The sequence below is a fragment of the Montipora capricornis genome, chromosome 4 (genome assembly GCF_036669925.1).
Source record: "Montipora capricornis isolate CH-2021 chromosome 4, ASM3666992v2, whole genome shotgun sequence".
Classification (NCBI taxonomy): domain Eukaryota; kingdom Metazoa; phylum Cnidaria; class Anthozoa; order Scleractinia; family Acroporidae; genus Montipora; species Montipora capricornis.
This window is the reverse complement of record NC_090886.1, coordinates 6,238,238-6,252,809: the sequence shown is the minus strand read 5'-3', so window position 1 is coordinate 6,252,809 and position 14,572 is coordinate 6,238,238. Positions and strand designations below refer to the sequence as shown.

General features: G+C 39.9%; 3 protein-coding genes across 4 annotated transcripts in view; 1 reads left to right on the top strand and 2 right to left on the bottom strand.

Moving 5' to 3' along the window:
• The window catches only part of LOC138045397 (mitochondrial enolase superfamily member 1-like), a 36,312-nt gene extending 36,092 nt beyond the window's left edge, over nt 1-220 (top strand). Inside the window, exon 13 of the mRNA XM_068891890.1 lies at nt 38-220. Coding sequence (XP_068747991.1) covers nt 38-163 — 126 coding nt within the window. The 3' untranslated portion in view covers nt 164-220. The remainder of the gene's footprint in view (nt 1-37) is intronic.
• Nucleotides 221-2,655: 2,435 nt separating this feature from the next.
• On the bottom strand, nt 2,656-5,578 carry LOC138044429 (uncharacterized). The gene is made up of 3 exons (XM_068890942.1): nt 5,323-5,578; nt 4,743-5,058; nt 2,656-3,405 (listed from the first exon to the last, which is right to left on the bottom strand). Exons 1-3 carry the CDS (start codon nt 5,483-5,485, stop codon nt 3,141-3,143), a joined length of 744 nt encoding a protein of 247 aa, XP_068747043.1. The 5' UTR covers nt 5,486-5,578; the 3' UTR covers nt 2,656-3,140.
• A 7,141-nt stretch (nt 5,579-12,719) lies between these two features.
• On the bottom strand, nt 12,720-14,572 carry LOC138045373 (uncharacterized). Of its 2 annotated transcripts, none has more exons than XM_068891840.1 (3): nt 14,344-14,572; nt 13,708-14,026; nt 12,720-13,093 (listed from the first exon to the last, which is right to left on the bottom strand). In XM_068891840.1, exons 1-3 carry the CDS (start codon nt 14,501-14,503, stop codon nt 12,835-12,837), a joined length of 738 nt encoding a protein of 245 aa, XP_068747941.1. In that variant the 5' UTR covers nt 14,504-14,572; the 3' UTR covers nt 12,720-12,834. The 2 variants fall into 2 exon arrangements, with proteins under 2 accessions (XP_068747941.1, XP_068747943.1); XM_068891842.1 differs by having other exon boundaries at nt 14,404-14,566.

The following is a 14,572-nucleotide window of genomic DNA, read 5'->3' as shown; positions in this document are numbered from 1 at the left end:
ATTTGCAGGACGGCTGACACTTCTTCGTTTTTCTCAGAGCCCAGGGTACAGCGCAGAAATGAAGAAGGAATCTCTAGATGCTTATGAATACCCAAACGGATCAGAATGGAAAAAGCTTATTAAGAATGGTCTCTTCGAAGACAAGGTTGAAATGTCAGGATAATAATTCACTGAGTTAAAGAAAGATCAATCTAGATTAACATAAGCAATTTTAGGACAGGAGTCCGAAGATGAAAAAAACAAAATCAACGAGGTCAAAGTGGTTTAGTGACGTGTCGATGACTTCATGTCATCATTATCAAGCCAATTAAATTGCTAAGTCGATGAGATATATGAACAACCTGACATTGTTGATTTTTATTCTTAAATGTTTTACTACACCTTGTGTTTTAGACGGCGCATACAATGCAAGGATTGTGGTAGTTATGTTTGCCGCTAAGGCTAAACTAGGTAGCATAGAAGAGTAGTCAAAAATGATATTTCGGCTGCCATGTTCATAGCTCAGGCTTACCTCTAAAGTTGAACTCTATTCTTATGAGAACGTTTTCTTGAAATGTGGCCTTCAATCAAATCAGTGAAAACAACCAATATATGTTTACTTCTGTCGTCAAGTCAAATTTTCTATAACTAACTGATATATTTGATGTTTCTACGTTTTTATATAGCATGGAGCGTTACTTCTTAACAACAACATGAAATTTTAGGTAAAGCATAACATTTAATTTACTCGATTCACGAAAGTATGAGAAATACGTTCCTCCTAGCAGAGGCCTCTTTTTTCTTTCATTCAAGTTGCCGGAATAACGGGCAGTAGTGAAAGAAATCTCTTTTCCCTGGGTCAAAACGCGCTCGGATCCAACCAGGGTGCGCCTTCTTGGGCTGCTCTGTTGTGAAAACGCATGCCCCGAGTGTTCGCTGACCATGACTTGAGACCGCTGTGTACCGCGCATTTCATTACAGGTAGGTACTTGGTGTCTCTTTCTATTGTTTCAAATTTTCTTAAACAAGGTATAAAACGTTCAGTAATTATACAATTACCCTAACCTAACCCTAACGCTAACCCTAATCCTAACCCTGAAGGTTTTACCGTGTTTAGATAATTTTGTGCAATAGATAACCACTAAATGACAAAATACACCAAGTACCTACCTCATTACAGTTTTCTTTCCTCTGTGCCACGGTTTTGGACAGACCCACACAGTGTGGTCACTAAGAAACCGCGGCGCATGCTCAGAACATTTAGTTTTGACGCGGGGCAGAAGCTTCTTTACGTCCCGTCAGCGCAGCAAATAGGGAAAAAGAGGTCTCTGCTTGCAGGGAAGAGGAAAAATGCTGAGGTGACTAACTTGCGCGGCCTTTTTTACTTGGACGGCGAGTATATTGAGCCGTTTAAAAGAGTCAAAAGATCAGATGTTTAGAGCAAGTGGGAAATTGCCATCGTGGAAACGATGCACACATTAAAGTCAGTGACATTGCGCATCGTTTCAAATCCGTCAAACCAGTGGGGAAAAGTGCCGTTTAACTTTCTTATAAGCAATGTGGAAGTGTCCGGCTAAAGATATTGTGTTACCGCGGTGTGCAACAATACCAATTACTGTGGATATACTCCGCAGTCTAATGACATTGGAGTCATCCATGAACCTAATGATCGGGACTTCGAATGTTACTTTTGGTACCTCAACCTTTGCCAAGTCTTTTGCTATGAAAAAGTAAAAGTCAACGTAAAATATATCGAAATAAATTGACACAATCAAAGAAAGAAATTACTGTTGGTAGATCTTACTCACGCGTAGGAAAGGAAAACGTCCTTCGAGCAAAGTGTTGATTGTTTTTCCATGGTAAACAAACAATGCCAGAACTTATGCACAGTCTTCGGAACGTTTAGCCGTCCTGCGAGAAGCACAAGACTGACTTAGCGCTATAAATTTCCCGCGAAATCTGTGACGTCATGTGATAGTACTCTATTGGCCGTGTTTTCACAAGCGGTTTTTCAGGTCGCTTAGCGAGTGACCACCGAAAATTCCATGAAAACAGTTCCTTTCCCAACTCGCTTAAAGTTAAGCGAGTCGGCAAATTTCAATTGAATTCTCATTGAATTTAAGCCACCAAACCAGGTAGCTTAATCGAGTTGGCAATTACTTTCGGCCAATTAGGAGTCGCTTGCGGTTGTTCAAATCGGAAATACAACAGTTCTGCTATTTTTATTATTTTTATTATTGTATTGGCAGGTTCTCTCTCCTCATTTATTCTTATCCGTGAAAACATATGTTATTTTTAGGTCGCTTAACGAAGTCTGCCAACCTACCACTTTCAGGAATGTTAAGCGAGACAACGGCTGTCGTGAAAACCCGGCCATTGTAAATGAACTAAGTAGTGGTCCCTGAGGGATACTTTCTGAAATTATTTTTATATCATTTTTTTGCTAAATGAGGACATGTTTGATGCTGTAATTTTGCTGTGGAAAAAATTGAACTTTCTGTTTGTCGTTCCAGAGTGTGGCCCCTATTCGTCGGTAATGGTGAGGGTGGGGGGGGGGGGGGGGCCCGCTGGACAACTAAACAAGACGACAACTTTATAGGTGATAGAGACAATGTAAGTGGACGATCTCGGTACTACACTATTAAACGCAAATGTAATGTAAGTTTAAGCTTCCTTAGCGGAAACAAAAAAAAAGGGGAAGTTTATGTGGCAAGAATATTTTCCCGGGTGGATTAACAAAAAATATTTGCCGAAAATTAAATGATAGGACAGAAATCACTGGACGGCAGAGGTACAGAGAAGGTATGATGGCGGCACTGTCACACACAGCGGCATCTTGGTCGAGACGAGCGGGAATTGGGTTCCAAATGCGCCCATTTTGCGTGTAAATTTAAGTCTTGAAATCTCACTTTCTCTTCATGTTGTTTGTCTCGTTTACCACCCCAACCTCAACCTTTATATGCGCCATGCATTTCCGGATCTCGCACATGTCGTATGCAAGGGTTCGTTTTTCTCGTAGTTCTGCAGCAAAAATTCTTGACTCTTCTTTTAAAGCTCACTATGGTTTGATTGAGGAACGTTAACTTCACAGCTTCTAAAAATGTTATGAGTAAAGTCCTCTTGGAACTTTCTGTCACGTCATATTTGCATGTGGAACCATTTCACAGTTTCTTGAAGATCTTGAAGCCTGTGACAGTGTTCTGAGTTGCACAGGAATATTTGTTGGTAGAGTGGCAGCTCAAGGAGTAAAACTTTGAATCAGACGTCGACCTTTTCAGCCACGAAGTACTACCTCCGAAGGGGTATTTGAAGCCCACAATGTCCCCATATTGCACAGGAGTACCATCCACTGCGTTCCTGGAGAAGATCTGGAAGATGGCGTAATAGTAGTTCATCCAATTGTTTCCTGTGAAGGAAGTGGTTGTCCTGAAAACAAAAAACACAAGCAAACAAAGATTTCACTCTTGTTTACAACACTGGACGGTTGAAAGTCATGTCATCAAAATTATCGGGGTGACTAAAGTAGCAGAATTTAGTTTCGTATTCCTATCAATTTCAACCCTACAATACAACCCTACAATACAATTATAAAAATGTTATGAGTATTCTCGGTTTTCACATGACGTCACGACCGCCATGTTGGTGCCCAAAACAAAGAAAAGGCGGCCATGTTGGTGCCCCGACCAAATCCTCCGGGAATTTAACTCTATTATTATGCTAACGCTTCCTTTTGTTTTCGTTGAAAAACATGGCTGTTGATCACGTGAGTGAAAACCAGCAATACAATACAATACAATTTCAACCCTACAATACAATTGGCCCGATATTTCCAAAGCCGAAAGACGAAATGGGCAAAGAAGAAATTCGAGATCTCGTGTATGACATTCCCTGCGCAGTATGTAGCAAGAATTACGTCGGAGAAACGCAAAGAAAATTTACAACTAGAAAAGGCGAGCATCAAAAGGCCGTCGCACGGCTACAAAAAGAAAAATCAGCACTTGCGGACCACGTTATAAAAACGAATCATGATATCGCGTGGAATGAGGCCACTATTCTTAGAACTAACAATAACTGGCGACAAAGGAAAATTCTTGAGGCTTGGGAAATAAACTGTGCTAAAGACCCCCTTAACCGAGACGATGGAGCACTACTCCCCAAGGAGTATTTGCATTTGACTATTGCAGAAAAGAAAAAATGACACTAACTTTAGAATTTTAATTAGCGTTTTAGTTTATATCTTAGCTTTCGTGTAAATTTTATCTTTCACTTTCCCTGATGAAGGTTGTTGAATACAACCGAAAAGTCGGAAAACGTTTTTATTGTACATAATTTATATTTCAAACACCAGAGTAACATATATTTATATTTTTTATTTGCCAATGGATCCACCTGGTGACAAACCCAGTTTTAATTTCGTATTCATTAGCAATTTCGTTAAACAAAGGCCGGTCGCTACTGGTTGAGAAAAATCATCAAATTGAAGTTGAAAATCTTGGTTAAAAGTAGAAAGGAGAGGAACAAGCTTACAAGAGGCGTGGGAGAGGCTTGTTTAACAACTTGATCTTAGAAGGCAAGGTTAATTTGACGTGGTTGCTGGATGAAGAAGATTCGCTAATTCCTGAAACCGTAAATCGATAGCCAAAAATGAAGAGCCCGCAAAATTTACCAAATCCTTGTAGGTTTTCAAGATTTCCAATAAAACGCAAAAACAGGTCTAAAATTCCAAAGTTACCTCTTAGTTAAGGTACTAATTTTAGGCTTACGGTGCAAAGCGGCATTCCCAGCTGGTAGAGGTAGAGCATCTAAGCCGGTAGCTTGAGCTATAGGCTGTGGGGATGATTGACACCGTATCGCCGCTGTTGATTGGCTGACCGTCCAGTTTATTCATTGCTTGGATTTTAAACTTCATATGGCTTGAACAGGAGGACCATTTCGACGATGTCATGAGCTTACCAGGGCAAGTAGTAAACTGGCAATTGGAGGTGGTACAGTAAAGCCAGTATTTTTCATAAGAGCTAGACGTGGATGCCGACCGCAAAGCAATGGTATCACCGCTGTTGATTATCGGGAATCGTTGTCCTTTAAAGCGATTTATGAAAAACAGATAAACAAACGGTCAATAACAACAAAATCAAAGTAATCATTTCAGCTGATCAGTATCACAACTACCCTTTGCAAATTGATTGGTGGAGGAAAGGGCACGAGATTCATTTGGCCAATCAGAAAGCGAAAGAAGAAAAAAAAAAGCCTTGATAAACGATCTGTTACATCTCTTCTTCTTTCGTACTACTCGTTGTATGAAAAGGAGATCGAGAAATGAAACGAAAATCATGGAGTTTTTACCGTTGGATAAACCGTTCCAAATTTCCTCTCTTGGTCCGAAAAAGCGAATGTGCGCGTCACCATTGAGGGATAGTTCGTTGCTAGACAAGCTAACCGAAGCAGGATCCACGTTCGCCATCAAGAGGAACGTCACAAGAAAGTTCACTGCGACAACTGACTTCATTTTCGCTGGAAAGAATGCTGGTGATATCTTGTTTTAGGTTTGTACTCTATGAAGGCCACTTGCCAACTGATCACGAGGACTCGATTTTCATCATCTCTATGATGGTTTGTTTGTTCTGTTACAGGGCGTTCACTGAAACCGGGGCCACCAACATAGTGAAAACCAATCACAGGGCAGAACTGAAGTAATACACAGTTATATCGACAAAGTGCTTCCATTGGCTTGAGGGGGGGGGGGTACTCCCAGAAAAATTTTAGGGTGGGGGAGGGGGGGCCGCTTCCTGAAACCCTTACCCGATTTCAGACCAAAATTTACGATGTTAGCTTGTAAAGCCAAGAAATTTATCTAATTCACTCAGCCAATCCGGTTCAAGTGTGATACAAGTGTTACACTTGGACCGATAAAAGACAACACGTTTTTCAGTATAACTTCTTTTAGATCAGCGCAACTTAAAGGAATGACTGCTCGACCTTCGGAATTTTGCGAACGTCTTACTCTATTGAATCAAGCAAGCCAGGAGACCAAAGTAAGATTACATACTTTATTTACTATAGTTTTAACTTGGTTAATTTTAGCTCGAGTCTATCTGTAGCATGATTGAAAGCTAGTCTTGGCCTATAATTAGCACGTGTACTGATAAGAGCACTTTCATTATTCTGTTATTAGTCCAAACCAACTTCTCAGCATCAGCAATCAATAATCAGCTATGAACTGTCAACCAACATCTAACTTCAGCAATCAAACATCGACAACTTCTAATAATAATGTACTATCTACAGATTTTCGAATCAAGAATTTTACGTCAATCATTTTGAGAACTACCATAAAGAGCATTATTGGAACTTTCAGTTCAATCAGTTTCGTTTGAATTATCTATGGTTTGTTTGATACGAAATCTACATAACGATTTTCCCTACCCTATTTTAGACCTTACCAAAAATTTGGTAGGCTATTTCAGACCTGTTTCAGCTGTTACACGACTGGTGTAAATATAGACCTCTTTAACTTGCACTTTTTGTTTTCCCATTTCAGACCACATGATGTTCTTAAGGCAATTTTCATTTTGTTTTTTAGGACGTTATACGTAAATCTGCACATGCATAAGACGACATTTGAAAGACACTTTTCCCTACAGTAATATCACGTGGTCTGGAAAGGGAAAGCAAAATGTACAAGCTGAAGAGGTCTGTATGAGAAGGGCTTTTGTTGATGGTCGTATCGTCTAATCATGAAGAAGTAGCTTATTCTAAAAAACACATCCAATTCAAGACTTGACTGCAGAAACCCTATCCTATTTCAGACCAAAATGGTCAAAATCGATACCCTATTTCAGACCAAAACGGCTAAAAAAACCATACCCTTTGGGGCCGCACATTCCTATATAGCCCAAATAATAAGGGAGTAAAACCCTTCCCCCACCCCGTGGGTTCCAGTGTTTGTGGTCTCGAAAATCATCCGTTGTGTATCAAAACCGGTGAACTTGAATGGCCTGCAACAGAACCGTTGCAGTTGAGAAGAACTTGCAAGAAAGTGGGTAAAATTTTCTGTTGTAGATTCAATTAAACAAGTTGTGATTTCATTGTTTTGTACCGGACATTTAAATTCGCTGGATATTAAAATGTTGAAATCTATTGTTTCAGTTCTGCTCTCTGATTGGTTTTCATTCAATGGACGCACTGTAACGCCCCCTTTCAGCAGTCTAACTTGTTTTTAGCTTTCGCACATGTTTTGGCGTTGTTTTGATGAATCATAGACTGACCAGTGTCCGTCAAGTAATTGAGGAAGTGACTGTAATGAACGCCGAATTGAGGGCTTTCCTTTCAGTTTAGTGATTAAACTAATTCCCTTTCAACCCACGAATTAAATTTTCTTTCACCCCCTACGTCATCAGTTTTAACAACCTTTGAGTTACTCTTCTTGTGAACCTTGTCTTAGCTTAGTTGTTAGTTACCCCGCGTGTGTGTAGTGTCGAGTGTGTCAGCGCCTATAATAATTTAGCTGAAAGTTACCTTTGACTGTTGCAGCGCAAGCGGAAACCGATTTGTAAGTGAAACCTTTGTGTTAATTCTTTAAAAAAAGCTTGAGAATGTAGTATTTGGACTTGGTAAATCTCGCTTTCTATAGGTTCATTTGCGGGTGTCACGAAAACTCAGACCACGATCAAAAACGTCACTGATGGCTACACATGATGGTAGCCTCGGTCTTTTCATATGTCAACAACTAAGAAAACAAAGAAATTTAGAACGCTTTTGTACGCGAAATGGCATGAAATATTTCTAAACACCCCACATGTGTCTTGCGTGATACTTGTCACGGTACAGTGACCGGATTTAATGTCAAACATTTGTACAATTTGGCCACGACAACGTCATGAGACAGTGACCGGATATTCTTAAAACGAAAAAGCAGCTATAGCCTTCAATACTGTCACATTTCCCGGTACGACCCTGTCGCTCGGTCAACCTCGTTTCCAGGGTCCCTCTCCTCTGCCTCAACGAGGGAGGCATAGAAAAAAGACCCTGGAAAGGAGGTTGGCGCTCGGTCAGTAAGAGGTTATTATTGCTCTCAAACCTCAAGAACGGTTCCAGCATGTGAGCAAGGGCACAATGCTGCGCGCGCAATTTGATAGGGGTATAACGTTTAGGATTCTGGGGTTGAGAACGGACTGTTGTCTCCCACGCAGCCATTCGTGACGAAAGGCAACATTGCGTACTCGCTACACTGGAAGAAAGTGCAGCCTTACAAACTTTTGACTTTTTCATATCATCGCCATTGTATCATAATTATTTAATCTCTTTTTCTTTAAAGGAGATCGTTGCGTGACGAGAGCTTCTTTGTTAGCCAGAAACTAAAGAAAACTTTCTATCATTCTCCTCTCCAATTAACTGCATGATTCGAAGATGAGCTAAAAAAAATTACGCCAGTGGACACATTTCTGCCTGGAAAGTGAACAAAGTCTTAGCCAGGAAAAAAATCTGAGCTTTTTCAGTCAGCCAGAAACAGCGTTTTTCATATTTCAGTGAGCCATACGCGGTTCATTTCATTTCATTTATTCATTTTGCCACACTACATCCATTACAAAAATACAAGTTAAAAGATAAAAAGAAAAAGTGGCTAGGAAACCTTAATGAAACCACGCCGGAGCTTATATGAAAACAGGTTTCCTCATAAATAATAACAAGGAGGAGTAATCAATACAAAAAAACCAGAGGTCGAGAGACAATTTTATATTAAAAAGTAATATATATAAACATTAATTTTCTTTTTTGATTGAATATTTTGTAATAAAGAATTGCTCTTCCTTATTTTTGAAGGTTGCAAGAGATGAAGAACTAGTGATATCTGAACTTAGATTATTAAAAAAATTTGGGCCTTGAAATAAAACAGAAAATTGAGTTATATTTGTTCTGCAATATGGTAAGAAAAAAGAAAGTGCGTGCCTGGTGTTATAGCTGTGGGTACGATTATTCAAGGAAAATAGGGTATCAAATCTTGAAGGAAGATTGGAATTGCAAAAAGAATACATAAATTGACCTAATTGAAACAAGTAAATGTCTTGTAATTTAAGCAAGTTGAGGTCCTTAAAAATAGGATCTGTTTGAGCATCATAATTGGATCTGCCAGGAGCTCATTACAGGAGCTCATTAAGAGGAGCCTCCATCTCCTCTAATTCCTTGAGTCAACCCTTTCCCGAGGAAATTTATTTTTAGGAACAGGTTTTTCCCGCGAAAAGTATCATAATTCCCTTGGCGCTGAGATAGCTCTGTTTTGATTGGCTTTTACAACAGTGAGCGTGCTGAATCTCCCAAGGGAGGTGTTCTATAAATAAATCTACTCGGGAAAGGGTTGACTCTGAGGCCAAGTATGGGAGATAGAGGCTCCTCTTAATGAGCTCCTGGATCTGCCTATTATCCTTATCGCTCGTTTTTGTAATTTAACGATTCGCTTAAGACTACTTTTGTAGGTGGATCCCCAAACTAAGTTACAAAAGTTAATACTATGTTCAGTTAGGCCTAGATCTGCTCTGAGACAATGCAGCTGTTGTTTTTCTGTTTTCCTTTTTTTGCGCCTAAGGCAAAATGAGAGGTTAATTAATTTAATTAATTTTCTTTTTTGATTGAATATTTTGTAATACAGAATTACTTTAGCTTATTTTTAAATGTTGCAAGAGATGAAGAACTAGTGATTAGATTATTAAAAAACTTTGGGCCTTGAAATAAAACAGAAAATTGAGTTATATTTGTTCTGCAATATGGTAAGAAAAAAGAAAGTGCGTGCCTGGTGTTATAGCTATGGGTACGATTATTCAAGCAAAATAGGGTATCAAATCTTGAAGGAAGACTAGAATTGCAAAAAGAATACATAAATTGACCTAATTGAAACAAGTAAATGTCTTGTAATTTAAGCAAGATGAGTTCCTTAAAAATAAGATCTGTATGAGCATCATAATTGGATCTGCCTATTATCCTTATCGCTCGTTTTTGTAAAATAACGATTCTCGTAAGACTACTTTTGTAGGTGGATCCCCAAACTAAGTTACAATAGTTTAGATATGGTAGGATCATATAGTTGTATAGGGTACGAAGAAAAACTTTAGAAAGAAAGAAACTGGATTTGCGTATTAGACCAATCGACTTAGATACTTTATGGTCTCCCTGGGTTATATGGGACTTCCAAGAGAGACATTCATCCAGAAGAAAACCGAGAAAGAGTTGGGTTAGAGTAAGAGCCCAACGAGCTCGCCCTACGCAGGCTATGACGTCAAGGGATCACTAGCTTAAAATTTCAGCGTGTGAATGCAGCCTATTATATGTGCAAAACGCGAGTATAAAAGCTTGAATGCCCAAAACTCTCGTCCTGCATATTAATTCTGCGGCGTACACACACATTGCCTTCTTAAACTCGTAAGCCTTTGACGTAATTTTCGCTTCGATCCAACTCTCTCAAGAACTTAAATTTAGTAATGGCGGACCATTAGGTAGGAAAATTCCAGTTAAAATAAACAGGTATCTTTTTTAAATAAAAGCTTAAAACTTTGGTCTCTTAGTGTTTAGTTAACATAGTTTTGAAATCCAAAGAAAAACAAGAATTAATTTTTTGATCACAGGGGCGCTTTTCGAGGGTTTGAGCAACAGGCTGTTTTTGCCTTTGTTTCCAAGACTTCCAACATTGCTCGATATATGCTGATTACTTGAACACACTCGGCAGAAGGCCCATCGAGATTGAGTGGCGCATGCGCTAACATGTAGCGCACTTTTTGCTTTTGTGTTTGAAAGAGGTAATTACTCGAGAAACATTTGTAAATTTTGCCTTCTTCAGAGTAACAGAATTTGCGAATCATCTTCATGAGCATTTCGTCCATCCAACAGTGACAGAGGATGGAGCTTACAAAGTGTCGATGGTAAGTTCTTTCAAGTGAAGCTATGATCTTCGCAGTTACGAACGCAATTTTTACAATTGCGTAGAGAAGCCTGAAAAATTCAGGACTTCAACGGGGTTTGAACCCGTGGCCTCGCGATTCCGGTGAGATGCTCTAAGTTCTTCTTTAACTACTTGAGCTGATGGGCAAGACATTGAAGGGCTCCTAATCAAAATTGTGTTTTGTTGTGAAGATCAATCTCTACAGAAAGGAAAGGAAAGGAATCTTATTTAAGTGTCTAGTCGATCTAGCGCTGGAGCACTAATTGGGGACACTGTAAACTGAAATTAACGACGAAAGCAAATCAAGTCAAAGGTTGGTTTTTGAGGAGAGGGGAAACCGTTGTACCAGGAAAAAACCTCTCGGTGCAGAGTAGAGAACCAACAAACTCAACCCACATATGACCCCAAGTCTGGGAATCGAACCCGGGCCACATTGGTGGGAGGCGAGTGCTCTCACCACTGCGCCATCCCTGCACCCCAATGTTTTGTAAGCATTGGGTATCGTGTGTTGTTTTATCCTCAAAGTTTGTTTGGGTGAGAGGTCACAGTTATCAAAACAAGCCGTCATTGAATCCCATGAGTGGACTGAGCACAGGGCATGGGTCTGGAAAAGTGAACGCGTTTTAAGGTCGCCATAATAACTTTCAAGACATATCTTTGTGTTACGTTGAAATGAAATTAAATGAATAAGTCATGTATCCGGATGAATTGACAATAACGAGTTGCTCATGTGCAACGTGTCGTTTGTGGTTATTAACTTTGGGTTTTATGGAATCTGCTTGTTCATTTTGATTCATCTGGCCTGCGTTGCCGAAAGCCTGTTTGGGCTGATCAGCGGTAAATGCTATGACACCATGCTCACCCAGTGAACGAAAGATTGCTAGTTCATGATCATTGCATAGTTAATACTATGTTCAGTGAAGCCTAGATTTGCTCTGATATAATGCGGCAACTGTTGTTTTTCTGTTTTCCTTTTTTGCGACTCATTAATAAGAGTTAATATCGGGGAAAACGGGCAAAATGAGAGGTTAAGTGTTTTTTAGAGTGGAAGAAAATATTTTCAGCTCAAGCATATTTGAAGGACTGCTGAAACTTCTTCCTTTTTTCTCAGAGCCCAGGGCACAGCGCAGAAATGAAGAACGAATCTCTAGATGCATATGAATACCCAAACGGATCAGGGTGGAAAAAAGCTTATTAAGAATGGTCTCTTCGAAGGCAGGGTTGAAAGATGATGAAGAAAAGTATCTCTGTCTCCCCTCCCATCCTGTCAAACGCGGACAGGGATTGGTGAAGGGTGACCTAACAATAGAAAAAGGAAAGAGAGGGAGAAGAGGGTAGGGGAGAGTACAATTCGTGTCGAGCAAGGGGCATTGTGGGGGGGGGGGGGAGGGGGCTGGACAACTAAACAGCATTACAGCTTTATAGGTGAAACGTATAGGTGATAGACAATCTAAGTGAACGGGGAATTTTCATGTGACGAGAATATTTAGCCGTGTGGATTGAAAGAAAATATTTGCCAAAAAATTCAGTGATATATACAGAGTACTCTGGATAGCAGAGATACAGGAAAACTAACCTGAGAGAAGCTAAGATGGCGGCAATGACACACACCACAATCTTGGTCGCGACTAGATAAATTGCACAGCTGGTTCTAAATGGCACAGCTGGCGCCTCAGCGACTATTTGCGTGTGAATCCTTTTTAGCACCCCACCCCCAATTCCTTAATTTGTGCCATGCATTTCCAGATTTCGCACATCTCGTATACAAAGGATTGTGTTCCCGCAGTTTTACAACAGAAATTCTTGACACTTGTTTTAAAGTTTACTATGTTTTTATTGAACAACGTTAACTTGACAGCTCATAAAAATGTAATGAGTAGAGTCCCCTTGGAACTTTCCGCCATGTCATATTTGCATGGGGAACCGTTTCACAGCTTCTTGAAGATCTTGAAGCCTGTGACAGTGTTCTGAGCTGCACAGGAAGACTTGCTGGAAGAGCTGCAGCTCCTGGCGTAAAAGTAAGAACTAGACCTATAGAGCCAATAACTGTTACCCCCGTAGGGGTATTTGAAGCCCACGATATCCCCATATTGCACAGGAGTACCATCCATTGCATTCCTGGAGAAAATCTGAAAGACGGCGTGAGAGTAGCTCAACCAAAGGTTTCCTACGAAGTTAGTGGTTATCCTGAAATTAACAAAAAACAAAAACAAAAACAAAACACACACACAGACACAAGCAAATAAAGATTTCGCTCGGTCACAGCCTTGGACAATGAAAGTCATTAACGGGGTGACTTAAGTAGCAGTATTTTCTCCAAATCGTATTTTTCACAGTTTCGTCAAACAAATGCTCAGAGGTTAGAGTTTATGGATATTAGTCCTTTTTTCCTTACTTATCAAAATATTGCCACCAAAGTGGAAGGGGGACGAACCAGCTTAGAAGGGTGGAAAAGGCTTGTTTAATTAACAACTTGACTTAGAAGGCAAGGTTTATTTTACATAATTTCTGGATGAGGAAGATTCGCTTTTGCCTGAAACCTAAAATCCATAACCAAAAAGAAGAACCCGCAAAAATCACCAAATCCTCATCTAGGCTTTCAAGAGTTCGAATAAAACTTCAAAAAAGGTCTAAAATTCCAAATGGAATGGATCGCAACTTTTCAACAATATTTGTACATGTATGGTCATGCAACATAAAGCTTGTTGTCTTAGTTGTCCTATTTATCAGGCTTGGGTCCCCTCGCTGCACTTCACTTGCTATCACTAACTCCTAGTTAAGGTATTAATTTTTAGTCTTACGATGCAAAGCGACAATGGTAGCTGGAAGAGGTAGAGCATCTAAGCCGGTACTGGCCAGAGCCATAGCCTGTGGAGATGATTGACACTGAATCACCGCTGTTGATTGGCTGACCGTCCATTTTATTCTTTGCTTGGATCTTGAACTTCATATGGCTTGAACAGGAGGACCAATAAGACGATGTCATGACCGTACCAGGGCAAGTAGTAAAGACGCAAACGGAGGTGGAACAGTAGAGCCATTTTTTGTCATAAGAGCTAGACGTGGAAGCCGACCGCAAAGCAATTGTATCACCGCTGTTGATTATCGGGAATCGGTGTCCTTCAATTAAAACAATTTATGAAAGAATAAAAACAAAAAGCGTCAATAACAGCAAAACCAAGCAATTTATTTCAGCTAATCAGTATTGATGCATAAAATCAAATTAACCAATCCGAAATTTACGCAACTACCCTATGCAAAGGACGAAGCACGGGAAAACACATTCTTTTCTTTGGCTGTGTAAGGGGCAAGAGATTCATTTGGCCAATCAGGAAGTGAAAAAAGAAAAAAAGCCAGCAGAAACGAAATCTTCTCCTTTGTACTTTTTCTCGGTGTATGAAAAGGAGAAATCAAAACGAAAATCATGAAGTTTTTACCGTTAGCTAAACCGTTCCAAATTTCCTCTCTAGGTGCGAAAAAGCGAATATTGGCGTTACCATTGAGGGTTAGTTCGTTGCTAGACAGACTTATTGAAGAAGCATCCACGTTCGCCAACAACAAGTACGTCAAAAGGACGGTCACTGCGACAACCTTCATTTTCGCTGAGGAGAATGCTGGTGATATCTTGTTTTAGCTTTGTACTCTGATGAAGGCCACTTGCCAACT

What these genes read in the sequence shown, in the direction of transcription:
- LOC138044429 (XM_068890942.1), bottom strand. Translation starts at nt 5,485, where the DNA reads ATGAAGTCAGTTGTCGCAGTGAACTTTCTTGTGACGTTCCTCTTGATG. An exon ending in TTGGAACGGTTTATCCAACG is followed by an intron (nt 5,059 to 5,322) that starts GTAAAAACTCCA and finishes ATCGCTTTAAAG; the next exon opens with GACAACGATTCCCGATAATC. An exon ending in TGGGAATGCCGCTTTGCACC is followed by an intron (nt 3,406 to 4,742) that starts GTAAGCCTAAAA and finishes TTTTGTTTTCAG; the next exon opens with GACAACCACTTCCTTCACAG.
- LOC138045373 (XM_068891840.1), bottom strand. Translation starts at nt 14,503, where the DNA reads ATGAAGGTTGTCGCAGTGACCGTCCTTTTGACGTACTTGTTGTTGGCG. An exon ending in TTGGAACGGTTTAGCTAACG is followed by an intron (nt 14,027 to 14,343) that starts GTAAAAACTTCA and finishes TTTTAATTGAAG; the next exon opens with GACACCGATTCCCGATAATC. An exon ending in TACCATTGTCGCTTTGCATC is followed by an intron (nt 13,094 to 13,707) that starts GTAAGACTAAAA and finishes TGTTAATTTCAG; the next exon opens with GATAACCACTAACTTCGTAG.